General features: G+C 48.1%; 1 protein-coding gene across 1 annotated transcript in view; it reads left to right on the top strand.

The window, feature by feature from the left end:
• Positions 1-393: 393 nt before the first annotated feature.
• LOC131574367 (multiple epidermal growth factor-like domains protein 8) overlaps positions 394-19,939 on the top strand; it is a gene marked incomplete at both ends in the record, with an annotated part of 41,126 nt that continues 21,580 nt past the window's right edge. Inside the window, 8 exons of the mRNA XM_058828807.1 lie at positions 394-459; positions 1,177-1,384; positions 4,399-4,612; positions 6,203-6,335; positions 9,714-9,856; positions 10,989-11,099; positions 14,272-14,390; positions 17,860-18,064. Coding sequence (XP_058684790.1) covers positions 394-459; positions 1,177-1,384; positions 4,399-4,612; positions 6,203-6,335; positions 9,714-9,856; positions 10,989-11,099; positions 14,272-14,390; positions 17,860-18,064 — 1,199 coding nt within the window. The remainder of the gene's footprint in view (positions 460-1,176; positions 1,385-4,398; positions 4,613-6,202; positions 6,336-9,713; positions 9,857-10,988; positions 11,100-14,271; positions 14,391-17,859; positions 18,065-19,939) is intronic.

Genomic DNA, 19,939 nt, shown 5'->3' with positions numbered 1-19,939 from the left:
CCATTTTAATCCTCATTTAACCCCATTATAACCCCATTTTAACCCTGTTTTTTCCCATTTTAACCCATTTTTCCCCATTTAAACCCCATTTCACCCCTTTTTAACCCATTTTGACCCCAATTTTACCCCTATTTTTTCCCATTTTAACCCATTTTAACTCCATTTTTTCCCAATTTTAACCCCTTTTTTTCCCGTTTTTTCCCATTCTAACCCCCTTTTTTTCCCATTTTTTCCCCCCAGACTGGACGGAGGGCCCGCAGTGCCAGCGCTGCCGTCCCGGCAGAGGCTCCCAAACCCCATTTTACCCCATTTTAACCCATTTTAACCCATTTTTAACCCCATTTTTTCCCATTTTTTCCCCTTCTAACCCCTTTTTCTCATTTTTCCCCCCAGACTGGACGGAGGGCCCGCAGTGCCAGCGCTGCCGTCCCGGCAGTTTCGGTCCCGGCGGTGCCGGCGGTTGCCGTCCCCATTTTAACCCATTTTAACTCATTTTACCCCTTTTTAACCCATTTTAACCCCATTTTTCCCCATTTTAACCCATTTTAACCCCATTTTTCCCCATTTTAACCCCATTTTAACTCATTTTAACCCCATTTTTCCCCATTTAACTCCATTTTTTTCCCATTTTAACCCCGTTTTTTCGCATTTTAACCCCGTTTTTTCCCATTTTTTCCCATTTTAACCCTGTTTTTTCCCATTTTAACCCCGTTTTTTCCCATTTTAACCCCATTTTTCCCCCCCAGACTGGACGGAGGGCCCGCAGTGCCAGCGCTGCCGTCCCGGCAGTTTCGGTCCCGGCGGGTGCCGGCGGTTTGCCGACCCCATTTTAACCCATTTTAACTCATTTTACCCCATTTTACCCCATTTTAACCCATTTTAACCCCATTTTAACCCATTTTAACCCATTTTCCTCCCATTCTAACCCATTTTAATCCCATTTAACTCCATTATAACCCCATTTTAACCCAGTTTTTTTTCCCATTTTTTCCCATTTTTTCCCATTTTAACCCCATTTTTTTCCCATTCTAACCGCATTTTTTCTCATTTTAATCCCATTTAACCCCATTTTAACCCCATTTTAACCCATTTTAACCCCGTTTTTTCTCATTTTTTTCCCATTTTAACCCCGTTTTTTCCCATTTTAACCCCATTTTCTCCCATTTTTCCCCCCAGACTGGACGGAGGGCCCGCAGTGCCAGCGCTGCCGTCCCGGCAGTTTCGGTCCCGGCGGTGCCGGCGGTTGCCGTCCCTGCGCCTGCCACGGCCACGGCGACCCCGAGCGCGGCTTCTGCCACCGCGGCTCCGGCGTTTGCCACTGCCTGGCCCCCACCACGGGCGTGCACTGCGACAGGTGCGCACCTGGGTACTACGGGGACCCCAGGTAGAGAGTCAAAAACTGGAAAAAAATGGAAAAAAATGGACCCCAAAATGGCCCAAAATAGCCCCAAAATGGGTCAAAATGGCCTTAAATAGCCCCAAAATGGCCTGAAATAGCCCCAAAATGGCTCAAAATAGCCTGAAATAGACCTAAAATAGCCCCAAAATTGCCCAAAATAGCCCAGAATGGCCCAAAATGGCCAAAATAGCCCCAAAATGGCTCAAAATGGCCCCAAAATGGCTCAAAATAGCCTGAAATAGACCTAAAATAGCCCCAAAATGGGCCCAAAATCCACCCCAAATAGCCTGAAGTAGCCCCAAAATGGCCCAAAATAGCCCCAAAATGGCTCAAAATAGACCCACAATAGCCTGAAATAGACCCAAAACCACCTGAAATAGCCCCCAAAATGGCCAAAATAGCCCCAAAATGGCTCAAAATCCACCCAAAATAGCCCAAAATAGCCCCAAAATGGCCCAAAATAGACCCAAAATGGCCCAAAATAGACCCAAAATAGCCCCAAAATGGCTCAAAATGGCCCAAAATAGCCCCAAAATGGCCCAAAATCCACCCAACCCCCCCCAAAATGGCCCAAAATAGCCCCAAAATGGCCAAAAATCCACCCAAAATGGCTCAAAATAGCCCCAAAATCCACCTAAAATAGCCTGAAGTAGCCCAAAATAACCCCAAAATGGCCCAAAATAGACCCCTAAAATGGCCCAAAATGGCCCCAAATCCACCCTGGCCCCGCCCCCACTGCGACAGGGTGCGGCCCTGGGTACTACGGGGACCCCAGGTGAGAGTCAAAAACTGGAAAAAACGGAAAAAAGTGACCCAAAACCAGTCAAAATAGCCCCAAAATGGCCCAAAATAGCCCCAAAATGGCCCCAAATGCCCCAAAATGGCTCAAAATAGCCTGAAATAGACCTAAAATAGCCCCAAAATTGCCCAAAATAGCCTGAAATGGCCCCAAAATAGCTCAAAATAGCCCCAAAATAGCCCCCAAAATGGCCTGAAATAGCCCCAAAACCGCCTGAAATAGACCCAAAATGGGCAAAATAGCCCCAAAATAGCCCCAAAATGGCCAAAAATAGCCTGAAATAGACCCAAAATAGCCCAAAATGGCCCCAAAATGGCCCAAATCCACCCTGGCCCCGCCCCCACTGCGACAGGTGCGCACCTGGATACTACGGGGACCCCAGGTGAGAGCCAAAAACTGAAAAAAATGGAAAAAATGGACCCAAAAATGGCCAAAAATAGCCCCAAAAATGGCCTGAAATAGCCCCAAAATAGCACAAAATAGCCCCAAAATGGCCCCAAAATGGCCCAAAATAGCCCCAAAATAGCTCAAAATAGCCCCAAAATGGCCCCAAAATGGCCTGAAATAGCCCCAAAACCGCCTGAAATAGACCCAAAATGGCCAAAATAGCCCCCAAAATGGCCAAAAATAGCCTGAAATAGACCCAAAATGGCCCAAAATAGTCCCAAAGCAAAATGGCTCAAAATGGCCCAAAATGGCTCAAAATAGCCTGAAGTAGCCCAAAATAACCCCAAAATAGCCAAAATAGCCCAAAATAGCCCCAAAATGGCCCAAATCCACCCTGGCCCCGCCCCCCACTGCGACAGGTGTGCACCTGGATACTACGGGGACCCCAGGTGAGACACCAAAACCAAAAAAAAATGGAAAAAATAACCCAAAAATGGCCAAAAATCCACCCCAATCCCAAAATAGCCTGAAATAGACCCAAAATGGCCAAAATAGCCCCAAAATGGCCCCAAAATGGCTCAAAATGGCCCAAAATAGCCCCAAAATGGCCCCAAAATGGCTCAAAATAGCCTGAAATAGACCTAATAGCCCCAAAATGGCCAAAATAGCCCAAAATGGCCCCAAAATGGCTCAAAATGGCCCCAAAATAGCCCAAAATAGCCCCAAAATGGCCCAAAAAAATCCCCAAAAATTAAAAAAAAAATCCTAAAAAATTAAAAAAATTACCCCAAAAATTCCCCCAAAAATCCCCAAAAAATCCCCAAAAACTCCCAAAAAAATCCCAAAAAATCCCCAAAAAAATCCAAAAAAAATCCCCAAAAATCCCCCCAAAAATCCTAAAAAATCCCCAAAAACTCCCCAAAAAATCCCAAAAAACTCCCCAAAAAATTCCCAAAAAATCTCAAAAAATCAAAAAAAAATCCTAAAAAATTCAAAAAAAAAAAAAAAAAATCCTCAAAAAATCCCCAAAAAATCCCCAAAATATCCCCAAAAAATCCCAAAAAAATCCCCAAAAAATCCCTCAAAAACCCCCAAAAAATCCCAAAAAATCCCAAAAAATTCCCAAAAAATCCCCAAAAGATCCCAAAAAAATCCCCAAAAAATAAAAAAAAAAATCCGAAAAAATCCCCAGAAAATCCCCAAAAAAATCCCAAAAAATCCCAAAAAAAATCCAAAAAAATCCCAAAAAAATCCCAAAAAAATCCCCAAAAAATCCCCCCAAAAAATCCCAAATAAATCCCCAAAAAAATCCCAAAAAATCCCAAAATATCCCCAAAAAATCCCCAAAAAATCCCCAAAAAATCCCTCAAAAACCCCCAAAAAATCCCAAAAAATCCCAAAAAATTCCCAAAAAATCCCCAAAAGATCCCAAAAAAATCCCCAAAAAATAAAAAAAAAAATCCGAAAAAATCCCCAAAAAATCCCCAAAAAAATCCCAAAAAATCCCAAAAAAATCCAAAAAAATCCCAAAAAAATCCCAAAAAAATCCCCAAAAAATCCCCCAAAAAATCCCAAATAAATCCCCAAAAAAATCCCAAAAAATCCCAAAAAATCCCCAAAAAATCCCCAAAAAATCCCAAAAATTTCCAAAAAATCCCAAAAAAATCCCCAAAAAAATCCCCAAAAAATCCCAAAAAAATCCCCCAAAATCCCCAAAAAATCCCCAAAAAATCCCCAAAAAATCCAAAAAAAATACCCAAAAATCCCCAAAAACCCTAAAACCCCCCCCAAACCCCCTTTCTCTTTTCCCCAGGCACGGGGGTGTTTGCGTTCTCCGCTGCCGGGGCCGGCAGCTGCTGCCCCTGACGGAGCCTCTGGAGCTGGGCTGGAGGGGGGGGGATGGGCAGGAGCCCCTCCCCCACTGCCTTTGGCTGCTCTCGGTTTCGGGGGGACCCCGGCCCTGCCCCCGCCCCGGCCCCGAGTGCCCCCGGATCGGGCTCAGCCTCAGGGCAGAGGGGTCCTGCCAGGTGGGGACCCCAAAATTCCTCAAATTTGGGGAATTTGGAGCCAATTGGGGAGAAAATTGGGGGTCTGGGGGGGAATTGGGGGGCAATTGGGGAGAAAATTGGGGGTCTGGGGGGGATTTGGGGGGGTTTGGGGGGGAATTGGGGGGGTCTGGGGGGGAATTGAGGGGGAATTGGGGAGAAAATTTGGGGTCTGGGGGGGAATTGGGGAGAAAATTGGGGGTCTGGGGGGGAATTGGGGGGGTCTGGGGGGGAATTGGGGAGAAAATTGGGGGTCTGGGGGGGATTTGGGAGGGTTTGGGGGGGAATTGGGGGGAATTGGGGGGTCTGGGGGGGATTTGGGGGGGTTTTGGGGGGAATTGGGGAGAAAATTGGGGGTCTGGGGGGGATTTGGGGGGAATTGGGGGAGTCTGGAGGGCTCTGGGGGGGATTTAGAGGGATTTTGGGGGGTTTAGAGGGGTCTGGGGGGGAATTGGGGAGAAAATTGGGGGTCTGGGGGGGTCTGGAGGGGCTCTGGGGGGGCAAATTCCCCAAATTTGGGGAGTTTGGGGGGAATTGGGGGGGTCTGGAGGGGTCTGGGGGCCAAATTCCCCAAATTTGGGGAGTTGGGGGGGAATTGGGGGTGTCTGGGGGGGCAAATTCCCCAAATTTGGGGAATCTGGGGGGAGATTGGGGAAAAAATTGGGGGTCTGGGGGGAATTGGGGAGATTTAGAGGGGTCTGAGGGGGAATTGGGGAAGAATTGGGGGGTTTGTGGGTGAAAATTGGGATTTTTGGGGGGGTTAGGGGAGGAAAATTGGGATTTTTGGGTATTTTAGAGGGGTTTGGGGGTGAAAATCTGAATTTTTGGGATTTTGGGAGGGGTTTGGGGGTGAAAATTGGGATTTTTGGGGGGTTTAGAGGCTTTAAGGGGGATTTTTGGGAGAAAATTGGGATTTTTTTTTGGATTTTAGAGGAATTTTGGGGTAAAAATTGGGATTTTTGGGGGGTTTAGGAGCTTTAAGGGGGATTTTGGGGTGAAAATTGGGATTTTTGGGTATTTTAGAGGGATTTTGGGGTGAAAATTGGGATTTTTTGGGGGTTTAGGAGCTTTAAGGGGAATTTTGGGAGGAAAATTGGGATTTTTGGGGATTTTAGAGGGATTTGGGGGTGAAAATCTGAATTTTTGGGTATTTTAGAGGACTTTTGGGGTGAAAATTGGGATTTTTGGGGGGTTTAGAGGCTTTAAGGGGGATTTTGGGGGGAAAATTGGGATTTTTGGGGGGAAAATTGGGATTTTTGGGATTTTGGGAGGGGTTTGGGGGTGAAAATTGGGATTTTTGGGGGGGTTTATTGGCTTTAAGGGGAATTTTGGGGGGAAAATTGGGATTTTTGGGGACTTTAGAGGGATTTGGGGGTGAAAATCTGAATTTTTGGGTATTTTAGAGCAATTTTGGGGGGTGAAAATTGGGATTTTTGGGGGTTTAGAGGCTTTAAGGGGGATTTTGGGGGGATTTCCAAGCTTGGAACTCTCTGAGCCACCCCCAAAGTGTCCAAATCTCCCGGAATTTTCCGGAATTTTCTGGAATTTTCCGGAATTTTCCCGAATTTCCAGGGCAGTTTCGTCTACGCCTTCGATGGGATCCCGGCGCTGCTGGATGGGGGAGGGGTGCAGGGAGACCCCACCCTGATCGGGGCCCTCTGTGGGGGAGGGGCCCCCCACAGCCTCGAGCTGGAGGCCAAGTCAGGTACGGGAACCCCAAAAATGGGATCGGGGACCCCAAAAACCCCAAAATTCACCCCAAAAATGGGATCAGGGACCCCAAAAACCCCCAAAATTCACCCCAAAACCCCCAAAATTCACCCCAAAAATGGGATCGGGGACTCCAAAAACCCCAAAATTCACCCCAAAAATGGGATCGGGGACCCCAAAAACCCCAAAATTCACCCCAAAAATGGGATCGGGGACTCCAAAAACCCCAAAATTCACCCCAAAAATGGGATCGGGGACCCCAAAAACCCCAAATTTCACCCCAAAAACCCCAAAATTCACCCCAAAAATGGAATCAGGGACCCCAAAACCCCCAAAATTCACCCCAAAAATGGGATCAGGGACCCCAAAAACCCCAAAATTCACCCCAAAAATGGGATCAGGGACCCCAAAAACCCGAAAATTCACCCCAAAAATGGGATCAGGGACCCCAAAAACCCCAAAATTCACCCCAAAAATGGGATCAGGGACCCCAAAAACCCCAAAATTCACCCCAAAAATGGGATTGGGGACCCCAAAAACCCGAAAATTCACCCCAAAAATGGGATCAGGGACTCCAAAAACCCCAAAATTCACCCCAAAAACCCCAAAATTCACCCCAAAAATGAGATCAGGGACCCCAAAAACCCCAAAATTCACCCCAAAAATGGGATCGGGGACCCCAAAAACCCCAAAATTCCCAAAATTCTCCCCAAAAATGGGATCAGGGACCCCAAAAACCCCAAAATTCACCCCAAAAACGGGATCAGGGACCCCAAAAACCCCAAAATTCACCCCAAAAACGGGATCGGGGACCCCAAAAACCCCAAAATTCACCCCAAAAACCCCAAAATTCACCCCAAAAATGGGATCGGGGACCCCAAAAACCCCAAAATTCACCCCAAAAATGGGATCAGGGACCCCAAAAACCCCAAAATTCACCCCAAAAATGGGATCAGGGACCCCAAAAACCCCAAAATTCACCCCAAAATTGGGATCAGGGACCCCAAAAACCCCAAAATTCACCCCAAAAACCCCAAAATTCACCCCAAAAATTGACTCAGGGACCTCGAAAACCCCAAAATTCACCCCAAAAACCCCAAAATTCACCCCAAAAATGGGATCAGGGACCCCAAAAACCCCAAAATTCACCCCAAAAACCCCAAAATTCACCCCAAAAATGGGATCAGGGACCCCAAAAACCCCAAAATTCACCCCAAAAATGGGATCGGGGACCCCAAAAACCCCAAAATTCACCCCAAAAATGGGATCAGGGACCCCAAAAACCCCAAAATTCACCCCAAAAATGGGATCAGGGACCCCAAAAACCCCAAAATTCACCCCAAAATTCCCAAAATTCTCCCCAAAAATGGGATCAGGGACCCCAAAAACCCCAAAATTCACCCCAAAAATGGGATCGGGGACCCCAAAACCCCCAAAATTCACCCCAAAAACCCCAAAATTCACCCCAAAAACGGGATCAGGGACTCCAAAAACCCCAAAATTCACCCCAAAATTCACCCCAAAAATGGGATCGGGGACCCCAAAAACCCCAAAATTCACCCCAAAAATGGGATCGGGGACCCCAAAAACCCCAAAATTCACCCCAAAAATGGGATCAGGGACCCCAAAAACCCCAAAATTCACCCCAAAAATGGGATCGGGGACCCCAAAAACCCCAAAATTCACCCCAAAAACCCCAAAATTCACCCCAAAAATGGGATTGGGGACCCCAAAAACCCCAAAATTCACCCCAAAAATTGGATCGGGGACCCCAAAAACCCCAAAATTCACCCCAAAAATGGGATCAGGGACCCCAAAAACCCCAAAATTCACCCCAGAAATGGGATCAGGGACCCCAAAAACCCCAAAATTCACCCCAAAAATGGGATCAGGGACCCCAAAAACCCCAGAAATTTTTTGGGAATTTTTTTGGAATTTTTTAGGAAATTTTTTGGAATTTTTTTGGAATTCTTTGGGAATTTTTTAGGAATTTTTTAGGAATTTTTTAGGATTTTTTTTTTGAATTTTTTTGGAAATTTTTAGGAATTTTTTAGGAATTTTTTTTGGAATTTTTTTTTAATTCTTTGGGAATTTTTTAGGAATTTTTGGGGATTTTTTTTGGAATTTTTTTGGAATTTTTTTGGAATTCTTTGGGAATTTTTTAGGAATTTTTGGGGAATTTTTTTGGAATTTTTTAGGAATTTTTTTGGAATTTTTTTGGAATTTTTTTGGAATTTTTTCAGAATATTTTTGGAATTTGGGGGGAATTTTCTTTGGAATTTTTTTAGGAATTTTTGGGGAATTTTTTAGGAATTTTTTAGGAATTTTTGGGGAATTTTTTAGGAATTTTTTTGGAATTTTTTTTTTAATTCTTTGGGAATTTTTTAGGAATTTTTGGGGAATTTTTTTGGAATTTTTTTGGAATTTTTTAGGATTTTTTTTGGAATTCTTTGGGAATTTTTTGGGAATTTTTTTAGGAATTCTTTGGGATTTTCAAAGGAATTTTCTTGGAATTTTTTGAGGAATTTTTTAGGAATTTTTTCAGAATTTTTTTGGAATTCTTTGGGAATTTTTTAGGAAATTTTTGGGGAATTTTTAAAGGAATTTTTTCGGAATTTTTTGGATGGAAATTTGGGAATTTTTATTTCATTTTGGGTTATTTTTCCCAGATTTTTCTGGAATTTTTTTCCCAGATTTTCCCGTTTTTTTCCCCAAAACCTCCAAAATTTTCAAGGAATTTTTGGGAATTTTGGGGAGATTTTTGGGAATGTTGGGATTTTTTTTTTACCTTTTTCCCTGATTTTTTGGGGCTTTTTTTGCCATTTCAGCTCCGATTTTTCCCGGATTTTTTTTCCCAGAAACTCCAAAATTTTCCTGGAATTTTGGGGAATTTGGGGGAAAATTTTTGGGAATTTTGGGGGGTTTTTTTTAACCTTTTTCCCTGATTTTTGGGGGGATTTTTATCTCAAATTTTTCCCCAGAAACTCCAAAATTTTCCTGGAATTTTTGGGAATTTTGGGGAAGATTTTGGGGAATTTTTGGGAATTTTGGGAATTTTTTTTTACCTTTTTCCCTGATTTTTTGGGGCTTTTTTTTGCCATTTCAGCTCCGATTTTTCCCGGGTTTTTTTGGGGGGAATTCCCAAATTTCCCGGGAATTTTTTTGGAATTTTGGGGAAAATTTTTGGGAATTTTGGGGAAGATTTTGGGGAAGATTTTTGGGAATTTTGGGGTTTTTTTTTTTTCCTTTTTCCCTGATTTTTTGGGTTTTTTTTTGCCATTTCAGCTCCGATTTTTCCCAGGTTTTTTTCCCAAAAACTCCAAAATTTCCCAGGAATTTTTTCCTGACCTTTTTATTTTGGGTTGATTTCCAGGGATTTTGGTTCTTTATTACGAATCCAACGGGACGGAGCCGGGGGGGTTCCGGGCTCGGGTGGAGCCCCGGCCCTGCCCCCCCCACTGCCCCTCCCCCACCCTGGGGTGCCCAGGGGGGTGTGGGGGAGGGGAGTGCAGGAAGGTGAGGGGGGGAAATTGGGGGAAAAACGGGGGGAAATTGGGAAAAATGGGGAAAAATGGGGGAAAAATGGGGGAAAATGGGGGGAAAAGGGGGAAAAAATGGGGAAAAATGGGGGGAAAAATGGGGAAAAAAAGGGAAAAAAATGGGGGGGAAATGGGAAATATGGGGGGGAAAATGGGGGAAAAATGGGAAAAAATGGGGAAAAATGGGGGGAATTGGGGGAAAAAGGGAAAAATGGGAAAAAATGGGGAAAAATGGGGGAAAATGGGGGAAAATGGGGAAAGATGGGGAAAAATGGGGAAAAAATGGGGGGAAATGGGAAAAAATGGGGAAAAATGGGGAAAAATGGAGGAAAATGGGGAAAAAATGGGAAAAAATGGGGGAAAAAATGGGAAAAATGGGGAAAAATGAGAAAGAAGAGGGGAAAATGGGGAAAAAATGGGGAAAAATGGGGAAAAATATGGAAAAATAGGGGAAAAATGGGATTTTTGGGGGGGAATTGGGGAAAAACGGGGGGGAAATGGGGAAAAATGGGAAAAAATGGGGAAAAATGGGGGAAAATGGGGAAAAATGGGAAAAAATGGGGAAAAATGGGGGGAAATGGGGGGAAAATGGGGGAAAATGGGGAAAAAATGGGGAAAAATAGGGAAGAAATGGGGGAAAAATGGGGGGAAAAATGGGGGGAAGTGGGGGGAAATGTGGGAAAAATGGGATTTTGGGGGGAAATGGGGGAAAACCGGCAGAAAATGGGGAAAACCTGGGATTTTGGGGGGAAATCTGGGATTTTTGGGAGAAATCAAGGGGAAGTCCTGGGAATTTGGGGGGAAATCTGGGATTTTTGGGGGGAATTTGGGGAGAAAATTGGGATTTGGGGAGGGAAATTGGGATTTTTGGGGGGTTTGGGGGGGCTCAAGGAGGATTTTGGGGGAAATTTGGGAAATGGGGATTTTGGGGGGAGGATTTGCTGCAAAAACTGGGATTTTGGGGGGAATTTTTGCATTTTTGGGTGAATTTCAGAGTGAAAATTGATGGAAAATCGGGGAAGTCTTGGGGGGGTTTTGGGATTTGGGGTTTTTGGGGGAATTTCTGAGGAATTTGGGGTTTTTGGGGGTTTTTTTTTTTGGGGTTCCAGGACAGGGGGGTCTGCGAGTGCCCCGAAGGTTTTGGGGGTCCCAACTGCTCCACCCCCATCGGGCCGGGGTCCATCGTGTGGGAGCCCCTGGTGGGAGACACCCCTGAGGAGGTGAGAGACCCCAAAATCGCCCCAAATCACCCCAAAAATCCATCCCCAAACCCAAAAACCCTGAAAAACCACCCAAAAAACCCCAGAAATCCTCAAATCACCCCAAAAATCCATCCCCAAACACCAAAATCCTGAAAAAACACCCCAAAAAACCCCAAATCCTGAAAAACCACCCAAAAATCCCCAAATCACCCCAAAAATCCATCCCAAAACACCAAAATCCTGAAAAAACACCCCAAAAAACCCCAAAATCCTGAAAAAACACCCCAAAAAAACCCAGAATCCTAAAAAAACACCCCAAAAAACCCCAAATCACCCCAAAAATCCATCCCAAAACACCCCTGAGGTGGTGAGAGACCCCAAAATCGCCCCAAATCACCCCAAAAATCCATCCCAAAACACCAAAATCCTGAAAAAACACCCCAAAAACCCCCAAAATCCTGAAAAAACACCCGAAAAAACCCCAAAATCCTGAAAAACCACCCTAAAAAACCCCAAAAATCCTCAAATCACCCCAAAAAATCCATCCCAAAACCCCCCTGAGGAGGTGAGAGACCCCAAAATCGCCCCAAATCACCCCAAAAATCCATCCCCAAACCCAAAAACCCTGAAAAACCATCCCAAAAACCCCCAAAATCCTGAAAAAACACCCCAAAAACCCCCAAATCACCCCAAAAATCCACCCCAAAAATCCATCCCAAAACACCCAAAAAACCCCAAAATCCCCCAAATCACCCCAAAAATCCATCCCAAAACCCAAAAACCCTGAAAAAACACCCCAAAAAATCCCCTCAAACCCCCCAATTTTCCCCCCAAATTCCCCGATTTTGCCCCCAAACCCCCCAAATTCCCGGATTTTCCCCCGAAATACCCAGATTTTCTCCCCAAACCCCCCCAAATTCCCGGATTTTCCCCCCAAACCCCCCCAAATTCCCAGATTTTCCCCCAAACCCCCCAAACTCCTCAATTTCCCCCCGAAATTCCTGGATTTTGCCCCCAAAATTCCCCCAAACCCCCAAAATCCCCCCCAAATTCCCTGATTTTGCCCCCAAACCCCCCCAAATTCCCAGATTTCCCCCCCAAACCCCCCCAAATTCCCGGATTTTGCCCCCAAATTCCCAGATTTCTCCCCCAAACCCCCCAAAATTCCCGGATTTTCCCCCGAAATTCCCGGATTTTCCCCCCAAACCCCCCAAAATTCCCGGATTTCCCCCCAAATTCCCAGATTTTCCCCCAAACCCCCCAAACTCCTCAATTTCCCCCCGAAATTCCTGGATTTTGCCCCCAAAATTCCCAGATTTCCCCCCCAAACCCCCCAAATTCCCGGATTTTACCCCCAAATTCCCGGATTTTGCCCCCAAACCCCCCAAATTCCCGGATTTTGCCCCCAAATTCGCAGATTTTGACCCAAATTCCCGGATTTCCCCCCAAATTCCCGGATTTCTCCCCCAAATTCATGAATTTCCCCCCAAAGCCCCCAAAACCTTCCCCAAATTCCCTGAATTTTGCCCCCAAACCCCCCAAATTTCTCCCCAAAATCCTCTCAAAACCCCCCAAATTCCCAGATTTCTCCCCCAAACCCCCCAAATTCCCGGATTTTGCCCCAAAATTCCCAGATTTCCCCCCCCAAATTCCCGGATTTTGCCCCCAAATTCCCGGATTTTCCCCCCAAATTCCCAGATTTCCCCCTCGAACCCCCCAAATTTCCCCCAAACCCCACAAATTCCCAGATTTCCCCCCCAAATTCCCGGATTTTGCCCCGAAATTCCCGGATTTTCCCCCCAAACCCCCCCAATTCCCAGATTTCTCCCCCAAACCCCCCAAAATTCCCAGATTTCCCCCCAAATTCCCGGATTTCCTCCCCCAAATTCCCCGATTTTCCCCCCAAACCCCCCAAAATTCCCGGATTTTGCCCCCAAAATTCCCAGATTTCCCCCCCAAACCCCCCAAATTCCGGGATTTACCCCCCAAATTCCCGGATTTTTCCCCCAAACCCCCCGAAATTCTTGGATTTTCCCCCGAAATTCCCAGATTTTCTCCCCAAACCCCCCAAAATTCCCGGATTTCCCCCTAAATTCCCGGATTTTCCCCCCAAACCCCCCAAACTCCTCAATTTCCCCCCGAAATTCCTGGATTTTGCCCCCCAAATTCCCCAATTTTCCCCCAAATTCCCGGATTTCCCCCAAAATTCCCCGATTTTCCCCAAAAAATCCTGGATTTTCCCCCCAAAATCCCCTCAAACCCCCAAAATCCCCCCCCAAATTCCCAGATTTCTCCCCCGAAACCCCCCAAAATTCCCAGATTTTCCCCCAAATTCCCAGATTTCTCCCCCAAACCCCCCAAAATTCCCAGATTTCCCCCCAAATTCCCGGATTTTCCCCCAAACCCCCCAAAATTCCCCCAAAATCCCCCCAAAATCCCCCCCAAATTCCCAGATTTCTCCCCCAAACCCCCCAAAATTCCCAGATTTCCCCCGAAATTCCCGGATTTTCCCCCCAAAATCCCCGATTTTGCCCCCAAACCCCTCCAAATTCCCGGATTTTGCCCCCAAATTCCCGGATTTCCCCCGAAATTCCCCGATTTTACCCCAAAAATCCTGGATTTTGCCCCCAAAATTCCCAGATTTTCCCCCCAAACCCCCCAAATTCCCAGATTCTCCCCCAAATTCCCGGATTTCCTCCCCCAAATTCCCCGATTTTCCCCCCAACCCCCCCCGAATTCCCGGATTTCCCCCCCAAACCCCCCCAAATTCCCGGATTTTCCCCCCAAATTCCCAGATTTCCCCCTCAAACCCCCCAAATTTCCCCCAAACCCCACAAATTCCCTGATTTTCCCCCCAAATTCCCTGATTTTGCCCCCAAACCCCCCCAAATTCCCAGATTTTCCCCCAAACCCCCCAAACTCCTCGATTTCCCCCCGAAATTCCTGGATTTTGCCCCCAAAATTCCCAGATTTCCCCCCTAAATTCCCAAATTTCCCCCCAAATTCCCGGATTTTGCCCCAAAATTCCCAGATTTTCCCCCCCAAATTCCTGGATTTCCCCCCAAATTCCCGGATTTCCCCCCAAATTCCCCGATTTTCCTCCCAAAATCCCCCCCAAATTCCCGGATTTTCCCCCCAAACCCCCCAAAATTCCCGGATTTTGCCCCGAAATTCCCGGATTTCCCCCCAGGACTCCCCGAGCCGCTTCCTGCGCCGCCTGGGCCACAGCCTCGTGCCCGGCCCCAACGAGACCCTCTGGCTCTTCGGGGGGCTCAGCCTGGCCCACGGACCCCTGGCCTCCGTCTACAGGTGAGAAACACCCCGAAAACAGCCAAAAACGGCTGAAAACACCCCAAAAACGGCCGAAAACACCCCAGAAACACCCCAAAAACAGCTGAAAACACCCCAAAAACGGCCAGAAACACCCCAAAAATGGCCGAAAACACCCCAAAAATGGCTGAAAACACCCCAAAAATGGCCAAAAACGGCTGAAAACACCCCAAAAATGGCCAGAAACACCCCAAAAATGGCTGAAAACACCCCAAAAACGGCTGAAATCACCCCAAAAATGGCCAAAAACACCCCAAAAATGGCCAAAAACACCCCAAAAACAGCCGGAAACGGCTGAAAACACCCCAAAAACGGCCAGAAACACCCCAAAAATGTCCGAAAACACCCCAAAAATGGCTGAAAACACCCCAAAAATGGCTGAAAACACCCCAAAAATGGCTGAAAACACCCCAAAAATGGCCAAAACCACCCCAAAAACGGCTGAAAACACCCCAAAAATGGCCAAAAACACCCCAAAAATGGCTGAAAACACCCCCAAAATGGCTGAAAACACCCCAAAAACAACCCAAAAACGGCCGAAAACACCCCAAAAACACCCCGAAAATGGCTGAAAATACCCCGAAAACGGCCAAAAACACCCCAAAAATGGCTGAAAACACCCCAAAAATGGCTGAAAACACCCCAAAAATGGCTGAAAAAACCCCGAAAATGGCCAAAAACACCCCAAAAATGGCCAGAAACACCCCAGAAACGGCTGAAAACACCCCAAAAATGGCCAAAAACACCCCAAAAATGGCTGAAAAGACCCCAAAAATGGCCAAATAACACCCCAAAAATGGCCAAAAACACCCTGAAAACGGCCAAAAACACCCCAAAAAATGGCCAAAACCAGCCCGAAAATGGCTGAAAACACCCCAAAAATAACCCAAAAATGGCTGAAAACACCCCAAAAATGGCCAAAAACACCCCAAAAACAGCCGAAAATGGCTGAAAACACCCCAAAAATGGCCAAAAACACCCCAAAAATGGCCAGAAACACCCCAAAAACACCCCAAAACCGGCCAGAAACACCCCAGAAACACCCCAAAAACACCCCAAAACCCGCCAGAAACAGCCTGAAAACAGCCGAAAAACACCCCAAAAATGGCTGAAAACACCCCAGAAACAGCCCAAAAATGGCTGAAAACACCCCAAAACACCCCAAAAATGGCTGAAAATACACCGAAAACGGCCAAAACCACCCCAAAATTGGCCAAAAACACCCCAAAATTGGCCAAAAACACCCCAAAAATGGCTGAAAACACCCCAAAAATGGCTGAAAACACCCCAGAAACAGCCTGAAAACAGCCGGAAATGGCCAAAAACACCCCAAAAACACCCCAAAAATGGCTGAAAAGACCCCGAAAATGGCCAAAAACAGCCCCAAAAATGGCTTAAAAAGACCCCAAAAACAACCCAAAAATGGCTGAAAACACCCCAAAAATGGCCAAAAACACCCCAAAAACGGCTGAAAACACCCCAAAAACACCCCAAAAACACCCCAAAAATGGCTGAAAACACCCCAAAAAACACCCCAAAACCGGCTGAAAACACCCCAAAAACACCCCAGAAACACCCCAAAAATGGCTGAAAACACCCCAAAACCGGCTGAAAACACCCCAAAAACACCCCAGAAACACCCCAAAAATGGCTGAAAACACCCCAAAAACACCCCAGAAACGGCTGAAAACACCCCAAAAACACCCCAAAACCGGCCAGAAACACCCCAAAAACAGCTGAAAACACCCCAAAAATGGCTGAAAACACCCCAAAAACGGCCGAAAACGCCCCAAAAACACCCCGAAAATGGCTGAAAACACCCCAGAAACACCCCGAAAACAGCCGGAAATGGCTGAAAACACCCCCAAAACACCCCAAAAACGCCCCAAAAATGGCCAAAAACACCCCAAAAATGACTGAAAACACCCCAAAATCACCCCAAAACCGGCCAGAAACACCCCAGAAACACCCCAAAAATGGCCAAAACCACCCCAAAACCAACCCAAAAACGGCCAAAAACACCCCAAAAATGGCTGAAAAGACCCCGAAAACACCCCAAAAATGGCCAAAAACACCCCAAAAATGGCCAGAAACCGCCTGAAAACAGCCAAAAACACCCCAAAACCAACCCAAAAACGGCCAAAAACACCCCAAAAATGGCTGAAAACACCCCAAAACCACCCCAAAAATGGCTAAAAACACCCCAAAAATGGCCAGAAACCGCCTGAAAACAGCCAAAACCACCCCAAAAACGGCTGAAAACACCCCAAAAATGGCCAAAAACACCCCAAAAATGGCTGAAAACACCCCAAAAAATGGCTGAAAACACCCCAGAAACAGCCCAAAAACAGCTGAAAACAGCCCAAAAATGGCCAGAAACACCCCAAAAACACCCTGAAAACAGCCGGAAATGGCCAAAAACACCCCCAAAACACCCCAAAAATGGCTGAAAACACCCCAAAAACAGCTGAAAACACCCCAAAAACGGCTGAAAACACCCCAAAAATGGCCGAAAACACCCCAAAAATGGCTGAAAACACCCCAAAAATGGCTGAAAACACCCCAAAAAATGGCTGAAAACACCCCAAAAATGGCTGAAAACACCCCAAAAACAGCTGAAAACGGCTGAAAACAGCCCAAAAATGGCCAGAAACACCCCAAAAATGGCCGAAAACACCCCAAAAATGGCCAGAAACACCCCAAAAACAGCTGAAAACACCCCAAAAACAGCTGAAAACACCCCAAAAACGGCCTGAAAATGGCCAAAACCACCCTGAAAACGGCCAAAAACACCCCAAAAATGCCTGAGAACACCCCAAAAATGGCCAGAAACAGCCTGAAAACAGCCAGAAACGCCCCAGATCTGGCCCCAAAACTCCAAAATTTGACCCAAAATCTGCCTTTACCCCACCTGGGGACACCTGGGGACATTGGGGACACCTGGGGACACCTGGGACACACCTGGGGACACCTGGGGACACCTGGGGACACACCTGGACACACCTGGGGACACCTGGACACACCTGGGATACACCTGGACACACCTGGGACACACCTGGGGACACCTGGATGCAGCTGGGGACACCAAAAGCACACCTGGGGACACACCTGGACACACCTGGGACACACCTGGTGACACCTGGGGACACACCTGGGGACACACCTGGGACACACCTGGTGACACCTGGGGACACACCTGGGGACACCTGGACACACCTGGACACACCTGGACACACCTGGGACACACCTGGGGGACACACCTGGGACACACCTGGGGACACCTGGACACACCTGGGGACACCTGGACACACCCGAACACACCTGGGGACACCTGGGACACACCTGGACTCACCTGGACACACCTGGGGACATTGGGGACACACCTGGGGACACACCCGAACACACCTGGACTCACCTGGACTCACCTGATCCCCGTCCCCTCCCCCAGGTTCTCTCTCCGCGATCGCCGCTGGACTCAGGTGTTGGCGGGGGAGGGGGAGGGCGGCCCCGGCCCCTCCCCCCGGTACCTGCACGCGGCCGCCGCCCTCCCGGGGGGAGGGGCCCTGCTGCTGGTGGGGGGACTCACCTGGACAGGTGTGAGCCAGGACACCTGGATGCTGAACCTCAGCTCCCTGCAGTGGAGACGGATACAGGTGAGGGTGGGGACACACCTGGGGACACCTGGGGACACCTGAGATACACCTGGGGACACCTGGGGACACCTGAGATACACCTGGGGACATTGGGGACACCTGGCGACACCTGAGATACACCTGAGATACACCTGGGGACACCTGGGGACACCTGGCGACACCTGAGATACACCTGGGGACACCTGGGGACACCAAAAACACCTGAGATACACCTGGGGACACCTGGGGACACCAAAAACACACCTGGGGACACCTGGGGACACCAAAAACACCTGAGATACACCTGGACACACCTGGGGACACCTCAGATACACCTGAGATACACCTGGGGACACCTGGGGACATCTGGGACACACCTGGGGACACCTGGGGACATTGGGGACTCACCTGGACAGGTGTGAGCCAGGACACCTGGATGCTGAACCTCAGCTCCCTGCAGTGGAGACGGATACAGGTGAGGGTGGGGACACACCTGGGGACACCTGAGATACACCTGGGGACACCTGGGGACACCTGAGAGACACCTGGGGACATTGGGGATACACCTGAGATACACCTGGACACACCTGGACACACCTGGGGACACCCAAAACACACCTGAGATACACCTGGGGACACCTGGGGACACCAAAAACACACCTGAGATACACCTGAGATACACCTGGGGACACCTGAGATACACCTGGACACACCTGGGGACACCTCAAATACCCCTGGGGACACCTGAGATACACCTGGGGACACCTGAGATACACCTGAGATACACCTGGGGACACCTGAGATACACCTGAGATACACCTGGGGACACCTGAGATACACCTGGGGACACCTGGGGACACCAAAACCATACCTGAGATACACCTGGGGACACCTGGGACACACCTGGGAACACTGAAAACACACCTGAGATACACCTGGGACACCAAAAACACACCTGGGGACACCAAAAACACCTGAGATACACCTGGGGACACCTGGGGACACCAAAAACACACCTGAGATACACCTGGGGACACCTGAGATACACCTGGGGACACCTGGGACACACCTGGGGACACCTGGGGACATTGGGGACTCACCTGGACAGGTGTGAGCCAGGACACCTGGATGCTGAACCTCAGCTCCCTGCAGTGGAGACGGATACAGGTGAGGGTGGGGACACACCTGGGGACACCTGAGATACACCTGGGGACACCAAAAACACACCTGAGATACACCTGGGGACACCCAAAACACACCTGGGGACACACCTGGGGACACCTGGGATACACCTGGGGACACCTGGGGACACCTGGGGACATTGGGGACACACCTGGGGACACCAAAAACACACCTGGGGACACCAAAAACACACCTGAGATACACCTGGGGACACCTGAGATACACCTGGGGACACCTGGACACACCTGGGGACATTGGGGACTCACCTGGACAGGTGTGAGCCAGGACACCTGGATGCTGAACCTCAGCTCCCTGCAGTGGAGACGGATACAGGTGAGGGTGGGGACACACCTGGGGACACCTGGGGACACCAAAAACACACCTGAGATACACCTGGGGACACCTGAGATACACCTGGGGACACCTGAGGACACCAAAAACACCTGGGATACACCTGGGGACATTGGGGACACCTGAGATACACCTGGGGACACCTGGGGACATTGGGGACTCACCTGGACAGGTGTGAGCCAGGACACCTGGATGCTGAACCTCAGCTCACTGCAGTGGAGACGGATACAGGTGAGGGTGGGGACACACCTGGGGACACCTGGGGACACCAAAAACACACCTGGGGACACCTAAAACACACCTGAGATACACCTGGGATACACCTGGGGACACCTGAGAGACACCTGGGGACACCTGGGGACA

The sequence above is a fragment of the Poecile atricapillus genome, unplaced genomic scaffold, assembly GCF_030490865.1.
Source record: "Poecile atricapillus isolate bPoeAtr1 unplaced genomic scaffold, bPoeAtr1.hap1 scaffold_270, whole genome shotgun sequence".
In the NCBI taxonomy this organism is placed as follows: domain Eukaryota; kingdom Metazoa; phylum Chordata; class Aves; order Passeriformes; family Paridae; genus Poecile; species Poecile atricapillus.
The sequence above is the reverse complement of the archived record's forward strand: the minus strand, read 5'-3'. Positions and strand labels throughout refer to the sequence as shown.